Source organism: Oxyura jamaicensis, chromosome 3 (genome assembly GCF_011077185.1).
Source record: "Oxyura jamaicensis isolate SHBP4307 breed ruddy duck chromosome 3, BPBGC_Ojam_1.0, whole genome shotgun sequence".
Taxonomy (NCBI): Eukaryota; Metazoa; Chordata; class Aves; order Anseriformes; family Anatidae; genus Oxyura; species Oxyura jamaicensis.
The window spans coordinates 84002479-84023470 of record NC_048895.1 but is presented as its reverse complement, the minus strand read 5'-3'; the positions used below and the strand labels follow the sequence as shown (position 1 = coordinate 84023470).

The window sequence follows — 20992 nt, the reverse complement described above, 5'->3', positions numbered from 1 at the left end:
CAGAATCTATTGATAATGTTGTGTCAGGAAACTCTGTTTTAGACTTTTATGAGAAAATACTTCTCAATTAGATATTTCTGGAGAATAACCTGAGCTGTTATAAGGGTGCTTATGTTTAGAGTTGGAGCATTTGCTCGCTAGTGCTTGTTTCAATGCTTACAACTCATTTTGCTTTAAAAAAAGTTGTATAGCATCATATTATACAACAATTTTGAATTAATACAGTATTGCTTGCTTTTTTGTTTATGTTATAACATACTTTATGAAAAGGATGCTAAAAGACATGGGATGTTTTACATCTATTTTAAGAAGATCACATGCTGCTAAATTCCATGGCTGGTGCATAGTGAACGATGTATATTCTAATTGAGTGCAAACCTCCAGCTAGAAGGAAAATCTTTTTTGTTGTAGTAAAATGTTAATTATAATAATTAGATGATGCAACATTTGGAATGTTGGTATTAAATTGTGTTGGAAGACCAGTGAGTGGTCATATGGTCATATTAGTGCCAGTACGCTTTGTCGATAGGGGGTCAGGACTAGATATTTATGGGTAATTTTTAATTATGTGGTATTTGCTATCTTTCCTAACTGTTCATAAGATAATGCTTTTCAAAGGAGATGATCATTTGGTAATCTATTACATTTTCAGTAGATGGTGGTAAATGCAATTATTACTAGGACTATTTTTGTAAGTAATGCTTTTTGCAGGATTTCTTGTGATTGCTGTATTAAAATACATCATTCTGATATGTGGATTTTGTAGTTGTAGTTCTCAGAAAATCTTATCCCTAAAACCCAATCAGACTACAACTATAAAATAGTAAGGTCTGATACTGTTAACTGAAATACTTTTCTAGAATGTTACAGTTTTGTTTTCAGTGATCTTTCATGATTTTTTTTTTTTTTCTTCTTCAAAGTAGTATTAAAATACTGCAAATAATGTAAGTAGTAAATTAGAATATTGATCTAAGTAATACATATTGTATTACTAAATAAAAAGTTTTCTGCTAAACATGCAGGTAATATGTTAAGTCGTATGTATTCTGTATGTGTTAATTTAGAACATCTTAAAAATAACTTAAATGTTAGCTTGGTGATAATAGTTTGCTTTTTCAGGTACATGTGATCAAAGAGGTGGCAGCAATGGCTCAAGAAAAGCTTGGTGTGTCCTGTGAAGTTATTGATCTGAGGACCATCTTACCCTGGGATACAGAGACTGTTTGCAAGGTAAGAAAATGATGAATGTTAATTTTGAAACAAAACAAAAACCTACTGTTAACAATTGAAATGCAAATAATTATGATTTTTTTATGGTATAATTTTTTTTATTGATTTATGTAAGTTTGATCTTCAGCTGAAGTGTTTTCATTGTTTGTTTCCAATGTACTTCATGTTACTTGGATGTACTTTCTATCTGTAAAAAATGAATTGCGTTGAGCTGTAGTCATCAATATGAAGAAATGAATCAATATGAACTTTGGCAGTAACTGGTAATTTTTTGCACTATTTCAATTATTTCTCCTAATTCCCTTCTAAGCACTTCTGGACAACTAAAATTAATCAGATACTTAGGTTTTTCCCCCCCCCCCCCCCTTCTTTAAAGATTAGAGCTGTCATGCAATGAAGACAAAGTATCTCTCTGAAAGAACAGTTAAGTCTGTTTCATTGGATTGGATCTGCATTGAAATGCAATGAGGAAAGAAATGCAGCTGTGCACAGGAAATGTGGAGCTGTATTTGTACAATATTTTGCAAATCTGAACTTTAAAAATAGATATTCTGTGAAGATTTTGAGTATATTTTCTATTCTGAACATCTTTGAAAGCAATTGTGGTATAAATAAAAAGATGGAACAGATAGACCTGTTGCTTTAGATCTATTTTTTTTTTTTAATTAAGAATTAAAAGAGAATTATTTCTAGAAAAGTATAGTGAACATTGGCTATGCAGTTCATATATTTATTATAATAAATGTCAAATAGTAAATGTTTTATAGTGTTGCTTTGACATTAGTATGTATGCAGGCTGCCCAGTCTGGTGGGAGAAACGTTAAATTATCTTTTTCTGTAGATTTTGTCTGTTTTGTTGAACTGGAAATAATCAGTAGTTTGCAGCTGGTACTATGCAACACTTGTATCCTAAACAGCTTTTAAGGTAGGTTAAAGAGGACAAAAATGTTTTTACAAATATATTAACAGCAAGATAAGGGCCAAGGAAAATCTCTGTCCTTTACTGGATGTATTGGGAACATGACTACTGAGGATAAGGAAAAGGGTGATATTCTCAATGCCTTATCTACATAAGTCTTTAATAGTTGGACCAGCACCTTGGGGTGGTCCCCCTTGTCTGGGACAGGGAGCAGAAGAAACCCCTCACGATTCAGGTGGAAACAGTTAGAGACCTGCTGCCCCACCTGGACTGTCACAAGTCCATTGGGCCAGATGGGATCTACCCGAGGGTGCTGAGGGAGCTGGCAGATGTGACTGCTGGGCCACTTTCCATCATCTATCTGTGGTCATGGTGATCTGGAGACTTGCTAATGTGACACTCATCAATAAGAAGGGTCGTAAGGAGGAACCAGGGAGCTACAGGCCTATCAACCTGATTTTGGTGCCAGGAAAGATTATTGGACAGGTTGTCTTGAGTGTAGTCACACAGCATGTGCAGGACACCCTGGGGATCAGGCCCAGTCAGCCTGGGTACATGACAGGCAAGTCCTGCCTGACCAACCTCATCTCCTTCTGTGACCGGGTAACCCGCCTGGTGGATGAGGGAAAGCCTGTTGACATAGTCTACCTAGACTTCAGCAAAGCCTTTGACACAGTCTCCCACTCTTCTGGAAAAGCTAGAAACCCATGGCTTGGACAGTTGTACTCTTTGCTGAGTTAGAAAATCTGGATGACTGAGGCAGAGAGTGTTGGTGAATGGAGTAAAATGCAGCTGGTGACTGGTCACCAGTGGTGCTCCCTGGGTGTTGGTGTTTGGACCTATCCTCTTTAATATCTTTATTGATGATTTGGATGAGGGAATTGAGTGCACCCTCATTAAGTTTGCAGATGACACCAAGTTGGGGGGAAGTGTCAATCTGCTGGAGGGTAGGAAGGCCCTACTGAGAGACCTGGACATATTGGGTCGATGGGCAGAGGCCAATGGGATAAGGTTCAACATGGCCAAGTGCTGGGTCCTGCATTTTGGCCACAACAACGCCATGCAGCCCTACAGGCGTGGGGGAGAGCGGCTCAAAAGCTGTGCAGAGGAAAAGGATCTGGGGGTGTTGGCTGATGCTCACCTGAACATGAGCCAACAGTGTGCCCAGGTGGCCAAGAAGGCAAACAGCATCCTGGCTTGGATCAGGAATAGTGTAGCCAGCCAGACCAGGAAGGTGATCGTCCCCCTGTACTCTGCTCTGGTGAGGCCGCACCTCAAGTACTGTGTTCAGTTTTGGGTCTCTCAGTACAAAAAGGACATCAAGGCCCTGGAGGGTGTCCAGAGAAGGGCTACAAAGCTGGTGAAGGGCTTGGGACACAAGTCCTGTAAGGACCAGCTGAGGGAACTGGGGTTGTGTAGTCTGGAGAAGAGGAGGCTTGGGGGAGACCTTATTGCTCTCTACAGCTACCTGAAAGGAAGTGGTGGGGAGCTGGGGGTCAGCCTCTGCTCACAGATAACTAGTGATAGGACTAGAGGGAATGGCCCTCAAGTTGCATCAGGGGAGGTTTAGGTTGGAAATTACTCTTTCTGAGAAGAAATTTTTCCTAGTCAGGCATTGGAAGGGTTGCCCAGGGAAGTGGTGGCATCACTGTCCCTGGGAACACTTTTTTCTTTATGGAAAGGTTGGATGTGGTACTTAAGGACAGGTTTTGGTGGGTGATACTGGTGACAGGTGGGTGGTTGGACTAGATGCTCTTTAAGATCTTTTCCAACCTTAAAGGTTAAATGATTTTAGAATATCTAACATAAATATAAAAATGTAAATGATAGTTGTAGCTGTTTGCTGTAACCCCAGGCCAAGAGGAACCAAGAATTTCTTGATGCAGTTGATGTAAATGGCAGTGGCTTTCAGAGTCGATGCCAGCAACAGGACTTGCTGTACTTCACTTATTCTCTTCCTGAGATTCCATCATCAGGGACCAAGAGAGTGCTATAGAAAAGGTGACCATACCAGAGAGTCCTTGGCTGTGTGTGGGCTTTTAATAGGTAATGGGATTGGTCTTACAGCAGTCCCAACCAAACAGCAAAATTATATGTTGTGACAGGGCAGCATTTTGCCTCAGAGTCTTACTTATGTCAGCCTTCACAGTCTTAGGCAGTTTTAATGTTTTTCATTATATTACGTGTGTTTGTTATGTCTTTCCTTTTTGCATCTGACAGAAGGAGATAAGGGTGGTGTATGTGATATAAGCCGCAGCCTTTCTGCTGTTCTGCTGGTGCTGGGATGCAGAGTCTTCTGTCGATGAGTGGTCTGTGCTGTGGTCTTATCAGAGAGCAGGAAGGACTTCGTGTTTTACTCACACATCCTTCTGTTTTACTGCTGGGAGTGGTGTCCTTTGTTCTCAGTACAGGCTGTTTTTAGTTCTCATTCTGCTGCTGCTTTCAATTCCTGCGCACATACACTTCCACTCACATTTCGTTCATACTGACCTTAACATTTCCGTTCCAGTTCTCTACATTATCACGATTCTTCTGTCTGTTGGCTCTTTCTAGAAGACAGGAAGCCTTATCTGACTTCTTGTAGGCTATCTTCTTGTTTCTAATCATGTGCCAGAAGTTTGGCACAGACTTTTAAAGGACTAATGTTGCCTGTGGGTTAAAGTCATTAAGCTGTAATAAAGGAAGTGAATTTTATCAAGTTGAATGCATTTGTCTATCTGATATGTTTTAATCTGTAGGTTTATTTTATTCTTATACTTACCCAAGAAATGTTACATTTTTATAATCACAGGGAAATATTTCACTGAATTTTCCTTATCTGTGTAATTTTTTAAACAAAATCCAGGTGCCTTCATGGTGGGTCTCAGGGAATAAGCAGGCCTCAACCTTAACTTATTTTCTACTATCTGCAGTAATAAGATAACATTAACACTGAAATTTTCAATGCAGCTATTTAAAAATGAACTACTTTACTTAACTGAAAATATATGCGACATTAAGACTGAGTTGACAAGGGTGTTGTAGGCATGAAGATGAATGGACTGACATGGTTACTGCTTTGGAGATGAGGGGTAATGTGTCAATTTTAACTGCAAATATAACTGCCTAGTCTGCTTTCTATAGATACTTTTTTATATATAAAGTTGTCATCAAAATACATATTCCGTAAAACTTTGAGAAGTTATACTTAACTACTGCCACCAGAGGCCTCTTTTTAGCCAAGTTAAGCAGCTGCTTTGACTTTGCACTGCTCCTGTCAGCGTGTTTACGAGCGTATGGCTCTGAGTGAGACGTAAATGAAATAAATGTGGATAATAAATATGGTGAAACATAAATAAGAATTTGTGAAGAATTTTTCAAGATTCTGATATTATGTTCAGCTTTAGAATAGGTTAACATTTGTCATCTGCACAAGGAGTAGATAAGGGTATTAAAGTTTGAGCTAGTGACACTAGCTCATGAGTTATTCTAGAGGATGGATATCTCCTGAGGGTCATTCATCTCAGCTGTTTCTTCAGCCGATTGTATGTTGAAATAGTGGCCTCTAGAAATGTCTTGGGTTAAAAAAAAATAATTAAAAAAATTAAGGGAGTCCTGATTGGTGTGTGTAGTATAAAGTGAGGTGAGATAAATCCCACTGTCATTGTTTATCTGAGTGACAAAGGAATTAGGGAGTTGCCCTGTTTAAAATTGTCAGACATCTCTTTGCTAGAACAGAAACAAAGAATCTGTGTGAGTGTGTGCCTATGTATATAATCATATAAATTAAATTTCTTTATGTAGGTTTCATTGCTGTTTAACTTGGGGAAGCTTCTTGTGAAATGTGAGGTGCTTCTTTACTTGTAGGAAAAGGGTAGAGTTCCTTGCCCCTGAAAATTGATCAAGCCTGTTCCAAGATTCCCTAGCATTCTTAAAGAATGGCATTCTTGCTCTGGATCAAGAGAAGTAATTAATTTTACATGTTGAAAACTAAAAAAGAGATACAGGAAATAATTTTAAGTCTCTTGAGTTACTCTGTTGCTTTTCACAGGAGTTCAGACAGGTAAAAAAGAAAAATCAAACTGCATAGATTATAGTATATTCCTTAGTTGTCTATGTTTTATCAGGAATTGTCATTCTGAACAAATTTCAAACAGCTGAAATAATTTCTGTGGATATGTTGTTTGATATGTTCAATGCTATGAAAGGTTGATGTAAGATCTCTTCTGAACTTCATATCTAGGTATTTGTGTGCTTAGAAAACTAATTTCTGAAGTGATATTTTTCTGAATTGTATGAATGTTTCATGTTTTTTCCAGAGAAACTGTTTTGAAGATACTGACTTCTTATATTCTTTCGGTGATAGCAAAAAATGTTTTTAATATACTGCTTTTATTTTCTGGTTTTATGATTAAGTTTGAGCTAGTGTACTTGGATGTCATGATCCCATAAGCATGGACATAGCATCTTAAAAGATTCAGATTGCAGTGAAAGTATGACTAGTTGAGTCTACCAGATAAATTTTGGTATCTTTGCACTGTAGAGGCTTTTAATAAAGCACGGTATTCTGAAGATGAAGACAAGAACCCAGGACCTTTTCTTTTTTATGGTGTCCTCCTTACAGGAATCGTCACATTCCCTCTTGCTTTCTCTCACTGTGCGCTAATTCTGTGAAATTTAGTGGAATAACATCACTAGAACATGAGCAAGCTGATCTCCCTGTTTAATGCTATAATTTAACAAGGTCACACCTCATGGAGATGGTAGGTTGGGAACTGATGAGGCATTGAATCCAGGTCTTGCCCCTCTGGAACTTGTGCCTTTATCACCATCTAGGTGAAGAGCTGAGTAGCTCACAAGCATTTGTCCTCAGGGCAAGCTCAGGGTTGTGAGCTCAGTGTTAGCAGATTTTAAAAGTGCTTGTAATATTCTTGGAACTCTTGCAACTGTAAACAGGCTTCTTTAAAGTGTATGTGCTGCCTTTGCTGCTTATTTAGGAAATGTTAACAGTGAATACTGTCTTTAAATTACTGATCCCCTTGTCTATATATACGTTCTGAAAACACTATGTAATTTCAAGGTTCAGTGAAAAATTTGGCAAGATTACTGTTTATTCTGAAAATCTTCACTGAGTTCTGACTAAAGGTCTTGCTTTATATCCCAAGACTGGCGTATGAGTGATACAGTGGTTATGACTGAAAGAGAACAGTTACTTCTCCGTCGAGTGGGTTACTTTTTTTTTTTTTTTTTTTTTTTTTTTTTGAGAAAGAGAGAAGGATGCATTTCCTGTGCTTATTCTAACATCAGCATCTTATTTTGATGTCTTAGTTCATGTATGAAGGATCTGGGATCAGGAGTGATCTCTCCCCTTTATACATTCAACTGGAAATGCAAACACACAAAACTAATGTGATTCTCAACACAGAAGGCAGTTAACCAAACCTCTGCCTTGACCATGCTCTGCTGACTCCCCCGCTAGTGCAGGTGCCTGCAGACTTCCACGTTTAGTGCAGCCACAGCAAAGATGTTGATTACTGTACAGATTGGTAATGATCTGCTACTTGACTGATCAGCTGCATTTGTATTGGCATATCAATCTGTCATGAAGGGTGCTGTTCCAGAAACTGAAATATGAGTTGTATATCTCATATCTATTAAAAATAGTTTCTTTTAACCTACAAAACGTTTCTTTTAACCTACAAAACGGTTTAAAGATACTTTTCCTCCTTCCAGAAATTATGCTTTCAGATGATTTTTTTTTTCCTCCATTATTGATTTTTTTTCCTCCATTATTCCTCCTTCTATGACAAAGTGACGCGCTGGGTGGATGAGGGAAAGGCTGTGATTGTGGTCTACCTTGACTTCAGCAAGGCTTTTGACACCGTTTCCCACAGCATTCTCCTCAAGAAACTGGCTGCTCTTGGCTTGGACTGGCGCACGCTTCGTTGGGTTAGAAACTGGCTGGATAGCCGGGCCCAGAGAGTTGTGGTAAATGGAGTCAAATCCAGTTGGAGGCTGGTCCCTAGTGGCGTTCCCCAGGGCTCGGTGCTGGGGCCGGTCCTCTTCAATATCTTCATTGATGATCTGGATGAGGGCATTGAGTGCACCCTCAGTAAGTTTGCAGATGACACCAAGTTAGGTGCGTGTGTCGATCTGCTCGAGGGTAGGAAGGCTCTGCAGGAGGATCTGGAGAGGCTGGACCGATGGGCTGAGGTCAACTGCATGAAGTTCAACAAGGCCAAGTGCCAGGTCCTGCACCTGGGGCGCAATAACCCCAAGCAGAGCTACAGGCTGGGAGATGAGTGGTTGGAGAGCTGCCAGGCAGAGAAGGACCTGGGAGTGATGGTTGATAGTCGGCTGAATATGAGCCAGCAGTGTGCTCAGGTGGCCAAGAAGGCCAACAGCATCCTGGCTTGTATAAGAAACAGTGTGGCCAGCAGGGCCAGGGAGGTGATCGTCCCCCTGTACTCGGCTCTGGTGAGGCCGCACCTCGAGTACTGTGTTCAGTTTTGGGCCCCTCACTACAAGAAGGACATGAAGGTGCTTGAGCGAGTCCAGAGAAGGGCTACGAAGCTGGTGAGGGGCCTGGAGAACAAGTCTTACGAGGAGCGGCTGAGGGAGCTGGGCTTGTTCAGCCTGGAGAAAAGGAGGCTCAGGAGTGACCTTATCGCTCTCTACAGGTACCTGAAGGGAGGCTGTAGCGAGGTGGGGGTCGGTCTGTTCTCCCACGTGCCTGGTGACAGGACGAGGGGGAATGGTTTTAAGTTGCGCCAGGGGAGTTTTAGGTTGGATGTTAGGAAGAACTTCTTTACTGAAAGGATTGTTAGACATTGGAACGGGCTGCCCAGGGAAGTGGTGGAGTCACCATCCCTGGAGGTCTTTAAAAGACGTTTAGATGTAGAGCTTAGGGATATGGTTTAGTGGGGACTGTTAGTGTTAGGTCAGAGGTTGGACTTGATGATCTTGAGGTCTCTTCCAACCTAGAAATTCTGTGATTATGCTTAACAGATTTGCTTTGAAGATTTGGAGAGATTACACTGTGTGGATTTTCCTGTCTCTGAACTGTTGGATGGTGTGGTACTGATTAAAAAGCCAATAGCACACCTCCCAGTGCTTCCCTGATCACACTGGGGGGTAAGATTTGGTGGCTGTATTATTATTATTTTGTATTGAAAAGCCTGTGTTATTGGAAGTGGGAAATCTAGCTCAGGATTAAGTACTCCTAAAGGACTGTACATGTTATTCTATGTTATTCATCCTATATTGCATCAAGCGAGCTATTTACGCTTTAAATTAATTACAATCAAGTTGTTCAGTAGATTTCACTTTTGCAAGTGAAAATTTGCAAATGGCCTTTTTTTTTTTTTCTTATGTATTATTTAGAAGGCAAGTATTTGCCATGCATATTGATGAAGATTTGCATTTATTACTTAATTAGTCATCCTGTTTCTGAACAGTTCCTCCAGTAATGCAAAGAAACGCTGCAAATTGTTCCTCTATGACTTAGTAATGAAGGCTCTATAAACTGAACTGCAGTTTTAAAGACCCATGGGTTAGTGTGAGCTTGCATAACTGGGATACGATGAGGATAATACGGGTATCTTTGCAGAAACATAGTTTATAGATTGACGTTATCAGTGATAGCAACTGTGAACTTGATTTAAAGAATCAACATAAAGTAATAGAGTTTAATACAGAAAAGTGAAGGGGCATATGTTCTGTGCACTTGGGTTGCTTTGCTCTGTGCACTTGGGTTGCTTTGCTCTTTTCTTGAAGAGGCTTTGCAGACCTCTCAACATAAATGCTCAGCAGTCTGGAAACCATCTGCGCTCGCTGGAAAGAGCAAATCTGAGTGGAAGAGAAAGGAGTAGGAGTGGGAACTAGCAGATAACACAGCACCGCAGAATGGATTAAGGAAAACCATGTGCATGTTTTCCATCAACAGTATTTGATGAGAGTGGCTTTCTACGGTGTGCATTAGAGCTTTCTCCTTAATGCACAGGTAGCATTTTTGTTGGCCATTGTCATCAAAGGGAATGAATAATTATAAACAGTAGATCCTCGGTGTCCTATATTTAATAGGCAGTATGTCCTGGCAGACCTAGTGGTCTACCAGCTTGTTCTTCCCATTCCTTTAAGTTTACTTCATCTAATTGGATTGTGAATAAAGGAAAATCAAAATCAGCAAGCTTGATGTGTTTTTCTTTATTCTTTAACTACATGCTCCAGGCATTGAACTGTACAATTGCAATGCAGGTATCCTGGGATCAGATTTATGTTTCTTGGCTGTCTGTTCTTGATCTCTTGCCATTTTACTTGTTGCTCCTTGGATTTCTTACTAAGTGGATGCTCATACCTATAAAATGTGATTAAAATCATACTACTTACATGATGACAGTTAACTCAGTCACTGTTTCCATGAGAAACTTGGGTCTTTTGGTCTTGTAGTTTCAGATTTTTAGAGCCTGCCATGGGCTATTGGTTGGCTTGAAGAAGCGGAGCTCTGGAACCATGCTTGCAAGTAGTCATCTCTGAGTTATGAGAATATATAGAACCATTTTATAAAGTAATCATTCACATTTTTTGCTCTTCTATATTTCAAGAAAACTTCGAATGGAAAGCTTGTAGTCATTGTTTTGGGCAGGTACCTCAAAGCTGAGGCATTTTTATATATAATTCTGCCTTCTCCTTTCTCCCTTCCAGTTTAAAAGTAGTTCTCAATCCTTTGAATTCACTTTCACATATGTATTGACAAGTGGTACTAGTGAAGGAATCAGATTGTTTATAAACAAACAAACCACAATAAACCACCTTCATTAAATAGGGGAGAGGCATTTGCATGTTGTTTCTGTTAACATTGAACATTGTGTTAATATGTTCTATGAATTCCTCATAAAACATTTTCCCTTTTGCCCACATTCAATGTTCTGGGCTTCAAACTTAAAGGCATTTATGCGAGTAAATGAGTAGTGGTGTGTAGTCTATAGTTAGAAGGTATTTTATAGCTCCAATGTGTGTTTTTATTTATTTATTTTTCCATTGTAACTGCTGCTGATTGAATTCTAATGGAAGTTGGGATGAAGTTCCACAGTGGTAATAATATATGAATCATTCTTCCATGGAGATAATTATTACTTTGCTACAGTATTGCCTTCCTTTAAATGTCTGTAGCTATTTATCCTGTTATTATCACTTAGTTGAGCCAGCTACTTCTTCTAAACTAGTTTTTTTAGGATTCAAACGTTCTAACTCTGTGTGCATTATTAAGCTTTACCCCAGAGATTTTAGTGTTAAGTATTTCTGCAATACTTTTGTAGCTTTTAAGTTAACTTTGATGTTTATGATATCAAGATTTAGTCTGCTTTTTACCAAACTGTTGTGTAATAGCATAATGCATTATATTTGGCTTCCTGTAAGTATTTTTCTTTCAACAGCCAGTATTGATTAGCTTTCTGTGAAGGCAATCTGAACTGTTTGTAATTGTACTAGATAGACTGCAGAGATTTCCAAATGTAAATAGTCTTTGATTTTATAACAAGATCTTTGTTTTTCATTAAGATATTTAATCATTAAGATATTTACCAAAGCTCTTAGAGCAGTATCTGGTAGGATGACAGGCTAAACGCTGATCAGATAGATGTATTGATTACACTTAGTTTTCATTACACCATTCCATTTTTGCTGCTGATTATGTGGGACTGGACAAACCTTTTACCTTTTCTTCTGTCTTTGTTTTGTGCTGAAGAGCCTGCACTTATGGACTGCTTTCAATTTTGGTCTGCCACTCAACATCACCCATCAAAATCAAAGGGTTTATTCTAAATAAAATCTATTTTACAGTAACTTTTCTACTAAATCACTACTACTAGTAAAATCCCCCAAGTCATGTCTCTTAAGGCATGTTTTAATTAATGTTTCACATTATTGTAAGTTGGCTTGTCTGTATAGAAGAGCAGTTCAGGTCTCCATAAAATGCCCATTTAATGTACCTGTTGTCATATATACTTAAGAAAATCCATGCTCAGTCTCAATATATTCCACAGCAGCTTTTTCTTTTAAGCTGCTGTGAAGTATTACTAAAATCCCTGTAGTCTTTTGTAATTTTTTTAGCTTGTTTGACTATTGTCCCCTGCAAATCTGGTGAACTGAATTAATGCATCAAATCCTGACTGTTTGGCTACCAAACTTTCACATTATGATAGAAAACAATCATTGTCTTTTGTATTTCCCTGTGTCATATTGTCTTGTTATGGATCTTTTGAAGGCTCTGACAGACATTAAGACCTTTACTATGTTGAAATGTTTGACTTCTTGGGTATGTCAGTAAGTTCTTTGTTGCTACTTTTATACAGATGGAGACTGAACTAATTTGAAAGCCTCGTGGTTTGCTTCTTTCTTTGCATGTAACCCTCATTGTCCTGAAATCTGTTATAATATTTTACTCAATAATATTTTGGAGTAGGACAGAATTTGCATGGGCTTTGGTATATTATTGAATTTTGCATATGAATTTATAAAGACAAAAAAGCTGTCTGGTCATGAAGTGTTGTAGAATGAGGTGTATGAATTTCAATTACTGCATGACTGAAAAGATGTGTCTAGAAATATCTTTTTTTTTTTTCTTTTTTTTTTTTTTCCTGAAACAAATCCAACTAAAGTTTTTTCTAGCTCTATGTTTGGAACATAATTTGTTGATATTTAAACTTGTTGCTGCTAGTATTCAGAAGTTGTTTCATTTGATGTGTGTTTTTTGAGTATTTGTTAAGTTACTTTAAACTGATATGTATATTTCAGAGCTTCCTGAAGACTTCAACTTTTATGACAAAATAAATACATCAATAAATCAGAAGCATGAATTATACCTTCTATGTGTTTGGTATCACATTCCAGAAGAGCAGCTGAGCAATTTTTTCTCCACTTGTGTATGATTTGAAGTCAGCTGTGATATATAACTAACCCCACAGAGCCAAGAACGTGCCTCTTGTTCAGAATATCCTTTTAGAGATAATACAGGAGAGACAGAATTTCAAGACACTTCTTACCTTAAGGGCTTAATCTTTTCTGCTTGAAATTTTGCTCCCAGCTCAATTGCATATATATTTTAATTAAAGTGAATATACAGTTTTTAATTAAAGTGAATGTAGTAGCTCTCTCGGTACTTAAAACTGTCTAAAGTCATATAAAAATGTAGTTTCACGTAAATTGGCCAGACTTGAATTGCTGAGGTTTCCCCATGCGTGGTGTCAATCTTTGGCTGTTTTTTGTTTGCACTTTTTGAGGGGATTGTTTGGGGGTTTACATCTGCTAAAATTATTCATCCATATCTCAAAGTATGGTCTAATCTGCTGCCTGAGCTGTTTGTTGTCTTGCCCCTTCCAGTCCTAATGAGTTGTGTCAGAAGAGCAAAAATGAATTGCTTGGAGGACCACGCTTGATGATTCTTTGCACACTTGATGATCAACTAGTTTATTTAAATTTAGTTCTTAGATTTCAACTCCCTGGGCAGGTAAATCTTATCTGAAAGGGACCATGAGTTCCTGTGATATTGTTGGAAACAAGAAGATTTGGTATAATTTACATTATTGTTAATTGTGATTTAATGTGGGTAAGGTTTAAAACAGTATTTTATTCTTGGATTAAAGAGTGCTTGAACATATATATATATTTAATAATTTTCATCTTTTCCTATTTACTGTCTTAAATATTTTGGGATAAGGTTGCTGTTGCTTTAAATTGAAAAAGTGGATAAAGCGGCTGATCAGTGATGTTGATTTGTGGTCCCATCACCATTCTCTGCAGGTTTGTTTGCCAGATCAGATTTTCAGCTTTCAGAAGATGCTCAGCTACTATACCAATACCCATTTAATATCTCTGAAGATCTGTGCACCTGTTCATTATTGGCACCTGGTGTATTCTCTTTTCTTGGCCTAAAAAGAGGAAAGCTTTGCTCTTGTTCCTTTTAATTTTCCTAGGCACTGAAAAATATAACAGTTGAGAATAATGGTCTTTGATTCCTGTGGTTCTCTGTCTCTTCCAAACACATACAGCAGGAGGAATTGCTGTTGCAACATCTGTTATTGCTCTTGTTGCCCTTTTATTTCACTTATCCATTTTCAAGGATGAGTTATATTAATTTCTAGCCCTTGTACTTGAATTACTATCTAGCTAAAGCCATAAATGCTGGACCAGAAGGAGCAAAATGAAATGAAATATCCTGATCTATGGCATCTGTCACAGTTAATTTGATGAGAAGGGAAGAAGTAGGACTGTAGTGGTAGGATATGCAGGACGGATCAGTGGCATCTGAGAAAAAGACATTCAATAAGCAGTGCTGGGATGTCGTCACAATTTTGATTCATATCCCCTGCTATGAATGGCAGTCTTATGCCTTTAACAAGAATTGTCTAGCTGTTCTGGAAGTTTTGGGATTTTACTTATTGCATAGAGAATGTCACCACACTGCTGTGCATGGAGGGAGAGAACAGGTGCTTTTGCTTTCGGTAAATGTTAGTACAAAATACATTTCCTGAGTTCCCTCATTGAGACTCTTCTTCCTCCCCTACCTCTCTACCAGTGTGATTACCTTTGCACATGCTTTTGCCATGAATCAAGATTCTAGCTTGTGAACTAAGTAATCACACAGTTCCAGTGTTATCTGTTTGTTTTGCAAGTTTAGTTAGTTTTTTTTAAAAAGTTAATTTTTATTTATAAAATATAATTACAGCAAAGTCTTCAGGAGGAATTAGTTCAGGTCACTTTCTCTCCTTTTTCAGTGTGATAGAATATGAAAGATAATGTATAAGAAGAAAAAGCAGTGGGAGACTGAATTAGTGAAGTACTGGACTGTCTTAATCTGATGCAATCTAAAAATAACCATGTTAAGCACTAGAATAATCTTCATTGCTTTTTTAAACCAAGTGATATGTAGGGGATTCATTCATTTGACCTAAATTTATCAAGAGAAAAGAATGCTGGTGTTACAAAATACTTATAATGATATCATTTGGAGATTGTATGATCAAGTTTTTCTTCCATGTGACCCATATTTGAGGCAGTTGCCTAAACAACGTACTGTTTGAATCCAAGTCATGTTGCTTTGACAGGCAATGCAGCGTGCCATGAGTTTCAATAGCACATTGGTCTTGTAACTTAAAAGTTGTTGTTTACAGAGAATGCTAAACTTTCTGGTTGAGAAAAACATTAAATAGTAATTTATAACCACTTGGTTACAGTATATGTAATGCTCTTGCTGGAAGTGTGCATTATGATTTCTCCATCCCGTGTTTAAAAAAAAAAAAAAAGGAAAAAGGCCTTTTTATTAAGTTATTTGGTCTACAAATGACAAAACTGTAAAACCACTCTTTTGGCATGTGGTCAAGGGCTATCACAAAGTGCTAATCTATGCTATACTGTCATCTCCGACGTTTGTGGTGTGCTCACTGATATGTCACCTAGTCTCTGATTTTCATGAGTGCTGTGTTTGAAAGATTGCAAACTTCCTTAAGGAAAAAGGACTTTACTGCAAATGGGAGGAAAATGGCTTAAATGGCTTTAAGTACAAATGGGAAGCTATTATGAGTTTAAAGAGTAAGTGGCTGAGTAAGTGGCTTTCTATTTAACAGTAAGATAGTTTATTATTTCAACACTAAAAGCGGAAGCTGAGATATTATTTTTTTTCAACTTTTTGATTTTTTTTTTTCTAAATATTTGGATTATTAAGCAGGGAAGACTTGTCTTTTATCTTTCCATTTGTTAGTGTTGAACTATTTGCAATATAATGGCACTAAACGTTGCTCTTTAAAAAGCCTGTGGAAACAATTTATTTCTAATTACCAGCTACAATGTTTTGTTGACATTAGAGAAATCTATACTATCCTTTGTTTTTTTTTTTGGCTTAGAGCTTAATTATATTTTAAATAATGGATCGACTAGAGGAAAATGTGATTTGAGATCTTAAAAATACTGTTGGCAGTTTGTGTTTGTATAATCTTAATTTTATTTTCCAATGAAACAAAATAAATCTATCAAAGTAAATCTATCTAGTCATGTGTAAATTATTCTTTCTACTGAAAAATCAAAATGGATATAAAGTGGTTAATGTATGTGTTAAAGGGTATGTGTAAGTCCAGATTTGAAGAGCATCCTCATGATTGGTTTAGTTTATTTGCAGTTGAACTTTAAAGATCTGCGTTGTTTTATTTAATTACATTTGTTTGCGCTAATGAAATGCTGCAAAATGTAGAGATTTTCTAAGGGTATTACTTGGTATTTGAAATTACTTGGTAGTTGAAATTTATTTCAGGAAAGTAATTGAATAGATAATATATGGAATCTTTGTCATTTCAGATACTGTCTTAGTATCATGCTGGGTTTTGCTTAATGCAAAAGATACATTTACATACATACTTTATTTTTTGTTACTTTGACCACTGTTAATTGTTTTAAATGATTGTAACTTTTTTTTTTTTTTTTTGTTTCTCCGTAAAGCATCATAGTATTAAGTAGCTTTCTGACCTGTATTTGTAATGCACTATAATAAGATACCCTCTTTTTTTTCTTTAATATTTAGGAAAGATCAAAGTAAAGTTCACTGTAAAGAAGTTAAGACTCACATTCCTCTGAGTCTCTCTCCTGTATGCCTTATTATTTTCATATTTATTTCATTATCACCTAAATTAATGTCGGAACCAATATGGCTGAGCAAACATTATTCAGCAAAGTACTGAGTGAGGAAATGGTTGTGGTGAAGTGTTGAAGCTTTCACAATGTGTGTTCTTAAAATACTGAGTATCTTGTGTACATCTTCAAGCTTCTAAAGAAATGAAATATGTAGTGGTAATGCCAAAATGATGATCTTTAAATAAAGAAAACATTTTGAACAATTTAAAATTATGTATTTTTAGAGACTCAAAGCTTTTTTAACTAAATGTCATTAGATACGCAGCGCTATAGAGGAAGAGATTGATTTGCATTAGTCAAGTGCCTTAGTCACAAGTCCTTTCTGACACAAACTTAGGATTTGGCAAGTTACAGGATTTCTTTGTGTCATGGTCTTACTATTAATAAAATATGTATTAATGTGACCTTTTTCCTGTGTAAATGCAAGCTCATACCTGTGGGCTTCAAGTAGCTTTCAAAGATTTAGATTGTCTGATTTTCTTCAGGTTACTAGAATATAGCTATCTGGTTCCTCAAACTAAGGTTGTTTTTCTCAGTTCTGCATGCTAGCTGTTCAAAACCTGTTTTACCATTTTCCCTTTGAGAAATATGTGCCGCAAAGTCTAAGCAACAGTAGCTCTCTAAAGCCATTGCATATTATGCAGAGGCCATATTTGAGAAATCTAGACACCGTGATAAACTTGCACATGAAAAGCTTTTGTCCAAAACAGCACCAGAGAGCACAGATTTTGTTGCTGAGCAGTAGTTCATGAGCTTCTGTCAAGGGACTCGGGAACATTTATGCCACCTTTAAGAAAGGCTTTGCTACAGTGGTTTTCTTATTAACTCTGTAAGAAAATGCAAATGTCGTTCAATGCAGGAATATGGAGAGAACACCTACAGCTTTGCCAATTATTGTGCTCCGAGAATGAATCCTGCTTCCCTGGGTACATTGGGCTCAAAGGTCTTGGCAGAATTTAGTGAGGCTGCTACCATTTGCAGGGAAGAGCCAATAGTCTTATATAGGCTCTTACAGTCTTAACCTATATAGTCTTGCTCAGTTGACAGGTTTGAGACCTACACTTCTTTCAGTGACATGCTCGAAGATGTAAAAAAAAAATAGTATTGAGAGGTAGTGTTTTACCTTTATTCAAAGCATTGTGGCTGTAATTGTTCCTCTGGGGAAAAGAGCATAAATCCAAGTTACTGGATTGAGCAAGAAGCATCAAAAAGATCAAGCTGTAGTAGAAGCACCAGCGTTGTTTCTTTTAAATAGAAAATATTGTTTTTCATGTTATGGTATTTTAATAGAAATTTGAACTTAAAAATTGCTTCAGATTACTGAACAGTAATTGTGTTAATGAATTAGGAAAAAAAAAAAAAAGTAGAACAGTTCCATGAAATGGGAGCCTGAAGAAAAAAAAATCAGTTCTCTAAGATATGGACTTTGGATTTGGCCTTACCATCAGTCTTCTTTCCATGCAATGCTACGAATGTATAGAACTGGATTTCCTTCTTTGCTTTGGATAACATTATCATAAAGAAAGGAAATTATTGCGTGAGTAATTACACCTGTTTTGTTACAGATTTATGTTCCATATCTCCTACCTTCCGCCATTCCTTATTCCCCACTTACCCTATGAGGATGCTCAGCTCCTTTCTAATGGCTGGCTAGACAAAAAGCAGCAGTAAAGTTTGTTGGTGCCTATTGGTTGCTGAAAAATCAGTGGGAAAGTTGGTGCTAAGTGCAGCTTTTCTTTTATTGGGGTGCCACTTCAGCGGTACTGATCTCCCTTACCTAGAGAGACTGATTTTTACCAAGCTTGCAGGAACTCTAAAACTTTTATCTCTGATCATTAAGGCTTGCATTTGGCTGCAAAGTGAGACTGACAAATAGACAGAAAAATAAGACCAGGTCACAGAACCCTCATTTCCTTGGCGAACAGGCTGAAAATGAATATAGCTGCACCTTCAGAATGACTATTCATTTTGCCATTAGTTGAACTAGGTCAGACAGAGAGAGTTTGTAACTGATAAAGAGTGGAGATAGAAGAAGAAATACAAATTGTTAGATGGTTTTGATTAAGAGGGCACAAAGAATAGAAAAGAGAATAGTAGAAAACAGCACTGCAAGAATGAAAATAGACGAATGGGTTACTTTAGAAAAATAAATTTAAAGGGGAAGAGATAAAGGAAAAAATGGTATTCAGAAGAATGTTAACAAAGGTACAGTAATTTTTGAAACAGTTTTGCAAGGTATTTGGCAGAACATTGTGTAGACAATGCACCATTCTACTATTGATAACTATTATTTTTGAAAGGGGTCAAAGAATGGTGCAGGTGTCATGTTCAGATGTCTCCTTGACTATCTTGGTCAAATTCCTATTTTTGTAAATAATTTTGTGATTATTGTGCTTGGGTGTTTCCACTGTATTACCTCGTGTTTCCCAAGTAACCTGTGTTAGTAATTCAGATGCTAAGCTCAGTGAATCCTAGCTGTGACTGGGTTCTACATCTGCAGTGAAACTAATTCATCTGTCCTGTGATGAGCTGTGTGAATTTAGGCTATCAGAATTGGGGTTAAGTTCAGGAACTGGAGATGAGGCAGATAATGGATTCCTACATGCTGGAGCTTCTGCTTCTCTTGGAGTTTTAGTAAAACATTTTTTTTTTTTTTAAGTGTGGTGGGGCTTTCCAGAATGGCTGTTCAGATTATAAAAGGCGCTATGCTTCAGATTGAGCATACATATTCCATTTTTCCTTGATGTGAGTCTTTCAGAATTACTTGAAAGACACAGTTGCTGATCTGAGGATTATCAGCAGTGTTTTCTTCTTCTTTCCCCACTTGAAAGACATCTTCACAGATGTTTGTTGCTGGCTACAAACTTACTGATCTGTTTTTCTCCACCTAAGATGTTTTTTGAAGATACGGCAACTACAGAACTCTGAATTAGGGCTGGGCTCATTATTTAAACCAAACTCTGGATCGATGAATGTTTTGAATATTTGAAGACATAGAAAATATATATATATATATTGGGTTCAGAAATCTCATTTTAACTTTCAGTTGCTATTTATTTCCATCATAAGGGTAGCTGATGTTTCTTGTGAGAACCTTAGAAGCCTTGGTTAGATAGATAGGTTCTGGGGATGGGAATCAATTTCATAGTTTTTTTTTTTTTTTTTTTTTTTTTTTTTTCCCTGGTAATAGTTTTAAGCGATTTCTGACTTGGAAGAAAAGTCTTTTCAAGCATAGAATGTCTTGATGAAGGAGACTTATTTTCATGGGATGCTGAGTTCCTGGTGAGAAGTGGAACAGAAGTGGTACTTCCATGTTCTGGTTGTGGTGGAAATACAAAAACCCTTTGCCTAGTTCTGAAACCTCATGCTCGATTGGTTGGGCTATCAGTTGTTCTGAGTCGTGTGATTAATTTACAGATATATTTTACTTTGTTAATTTTCATGGAGTCATAGAATAATAGAAAGGTTTTCGTTGGAAGGGTCCTTAAAGATCATTTAGTTCCAAAAAAAGATGTTAAACAGCACCAGTCCCAATACTGACCCCTCGAGGAACACCGCTTGTTACTGATCTCCACATGGACATTGAGCTGTTGACAGCAACTCAGAGTGCAGCCATCCAGCCAATTCCTTACCCACCGAGTGGTCCCTCCATCAAACCCATTTCTCTCCCATTTAGAGACAAGGATATCATGGGGAAGGAACAGTGTCAAAAGATTTTCTTGTTCTTTGATTCATCTTTGGTCAGTTTTTCTCTGCAGCTGTCAGAAACATCAGTTTTGTTTTAATATTTATATCTGGAAAATAGAGTGAGCCTTAATGAATATCAGAGGATATCTTGCATCTGCTTGTGTTCTGCCTAGTAGCTTTTACTCACATGCTGCACCTTGCATCAGTTATTGACTGATAGCCTTTGTATTATGAGCTGTAAGTATATTTTGTTAAGTTTTTCATTACGTTTTAATGTAATTGTAAAGATGAAAGAAGCTGGTTCAGATAGTTTTGGTACTTTAAAAATCTTTTTCTAATGTAAAGTCAAAGCTCTTTATTTTTGCTGGGAATACTCTCACTATTGGTGGTCCTACATGGTTATTTCAATCAGGTTAGAAATTGCTTAGCTCACTCTGAAGTTGGTTAATATCTTCCTGAATCTTTTTTTTTTTTTTTTTTTTTTTTTTTTTTTTTTTT

The 20992-nt window shown here is 37.2% G+C and overlaps 1 protein-coding gene across 2 annotated transcripts in view; it reads left to right on the top strand.

Annotated features, from left to right (window-relative positions):
- BCKDHB (branched chain keto acid dehydrogenase E1 subunit beta) overlaps positions 1-20992 on the top strand; it is a 116617-nt gene that overhangs the window by 33755 nt on the left and 61870 nt on the right. Inside the window, exons 7-8 of one of the 2 annotated variants that reach the window (XM_035322165.1) lie at positions 1120-1230; positions 7457-7590. In XM_035322165.1, coding sequence (XP_035178056.1) covers positions 1120-1230; positions 7457-7564 — 219 coding nt within the window. In that variant the 3' untranslated portion in view covers positions 7565-7590. Of the gene's footprint in view, positions 1-1119; positions 1231-7456; positions 7591-20992 lie in introns of those variants that run through there. The other variant, XM_035322164.1, reaches the window with a different exon arrangement.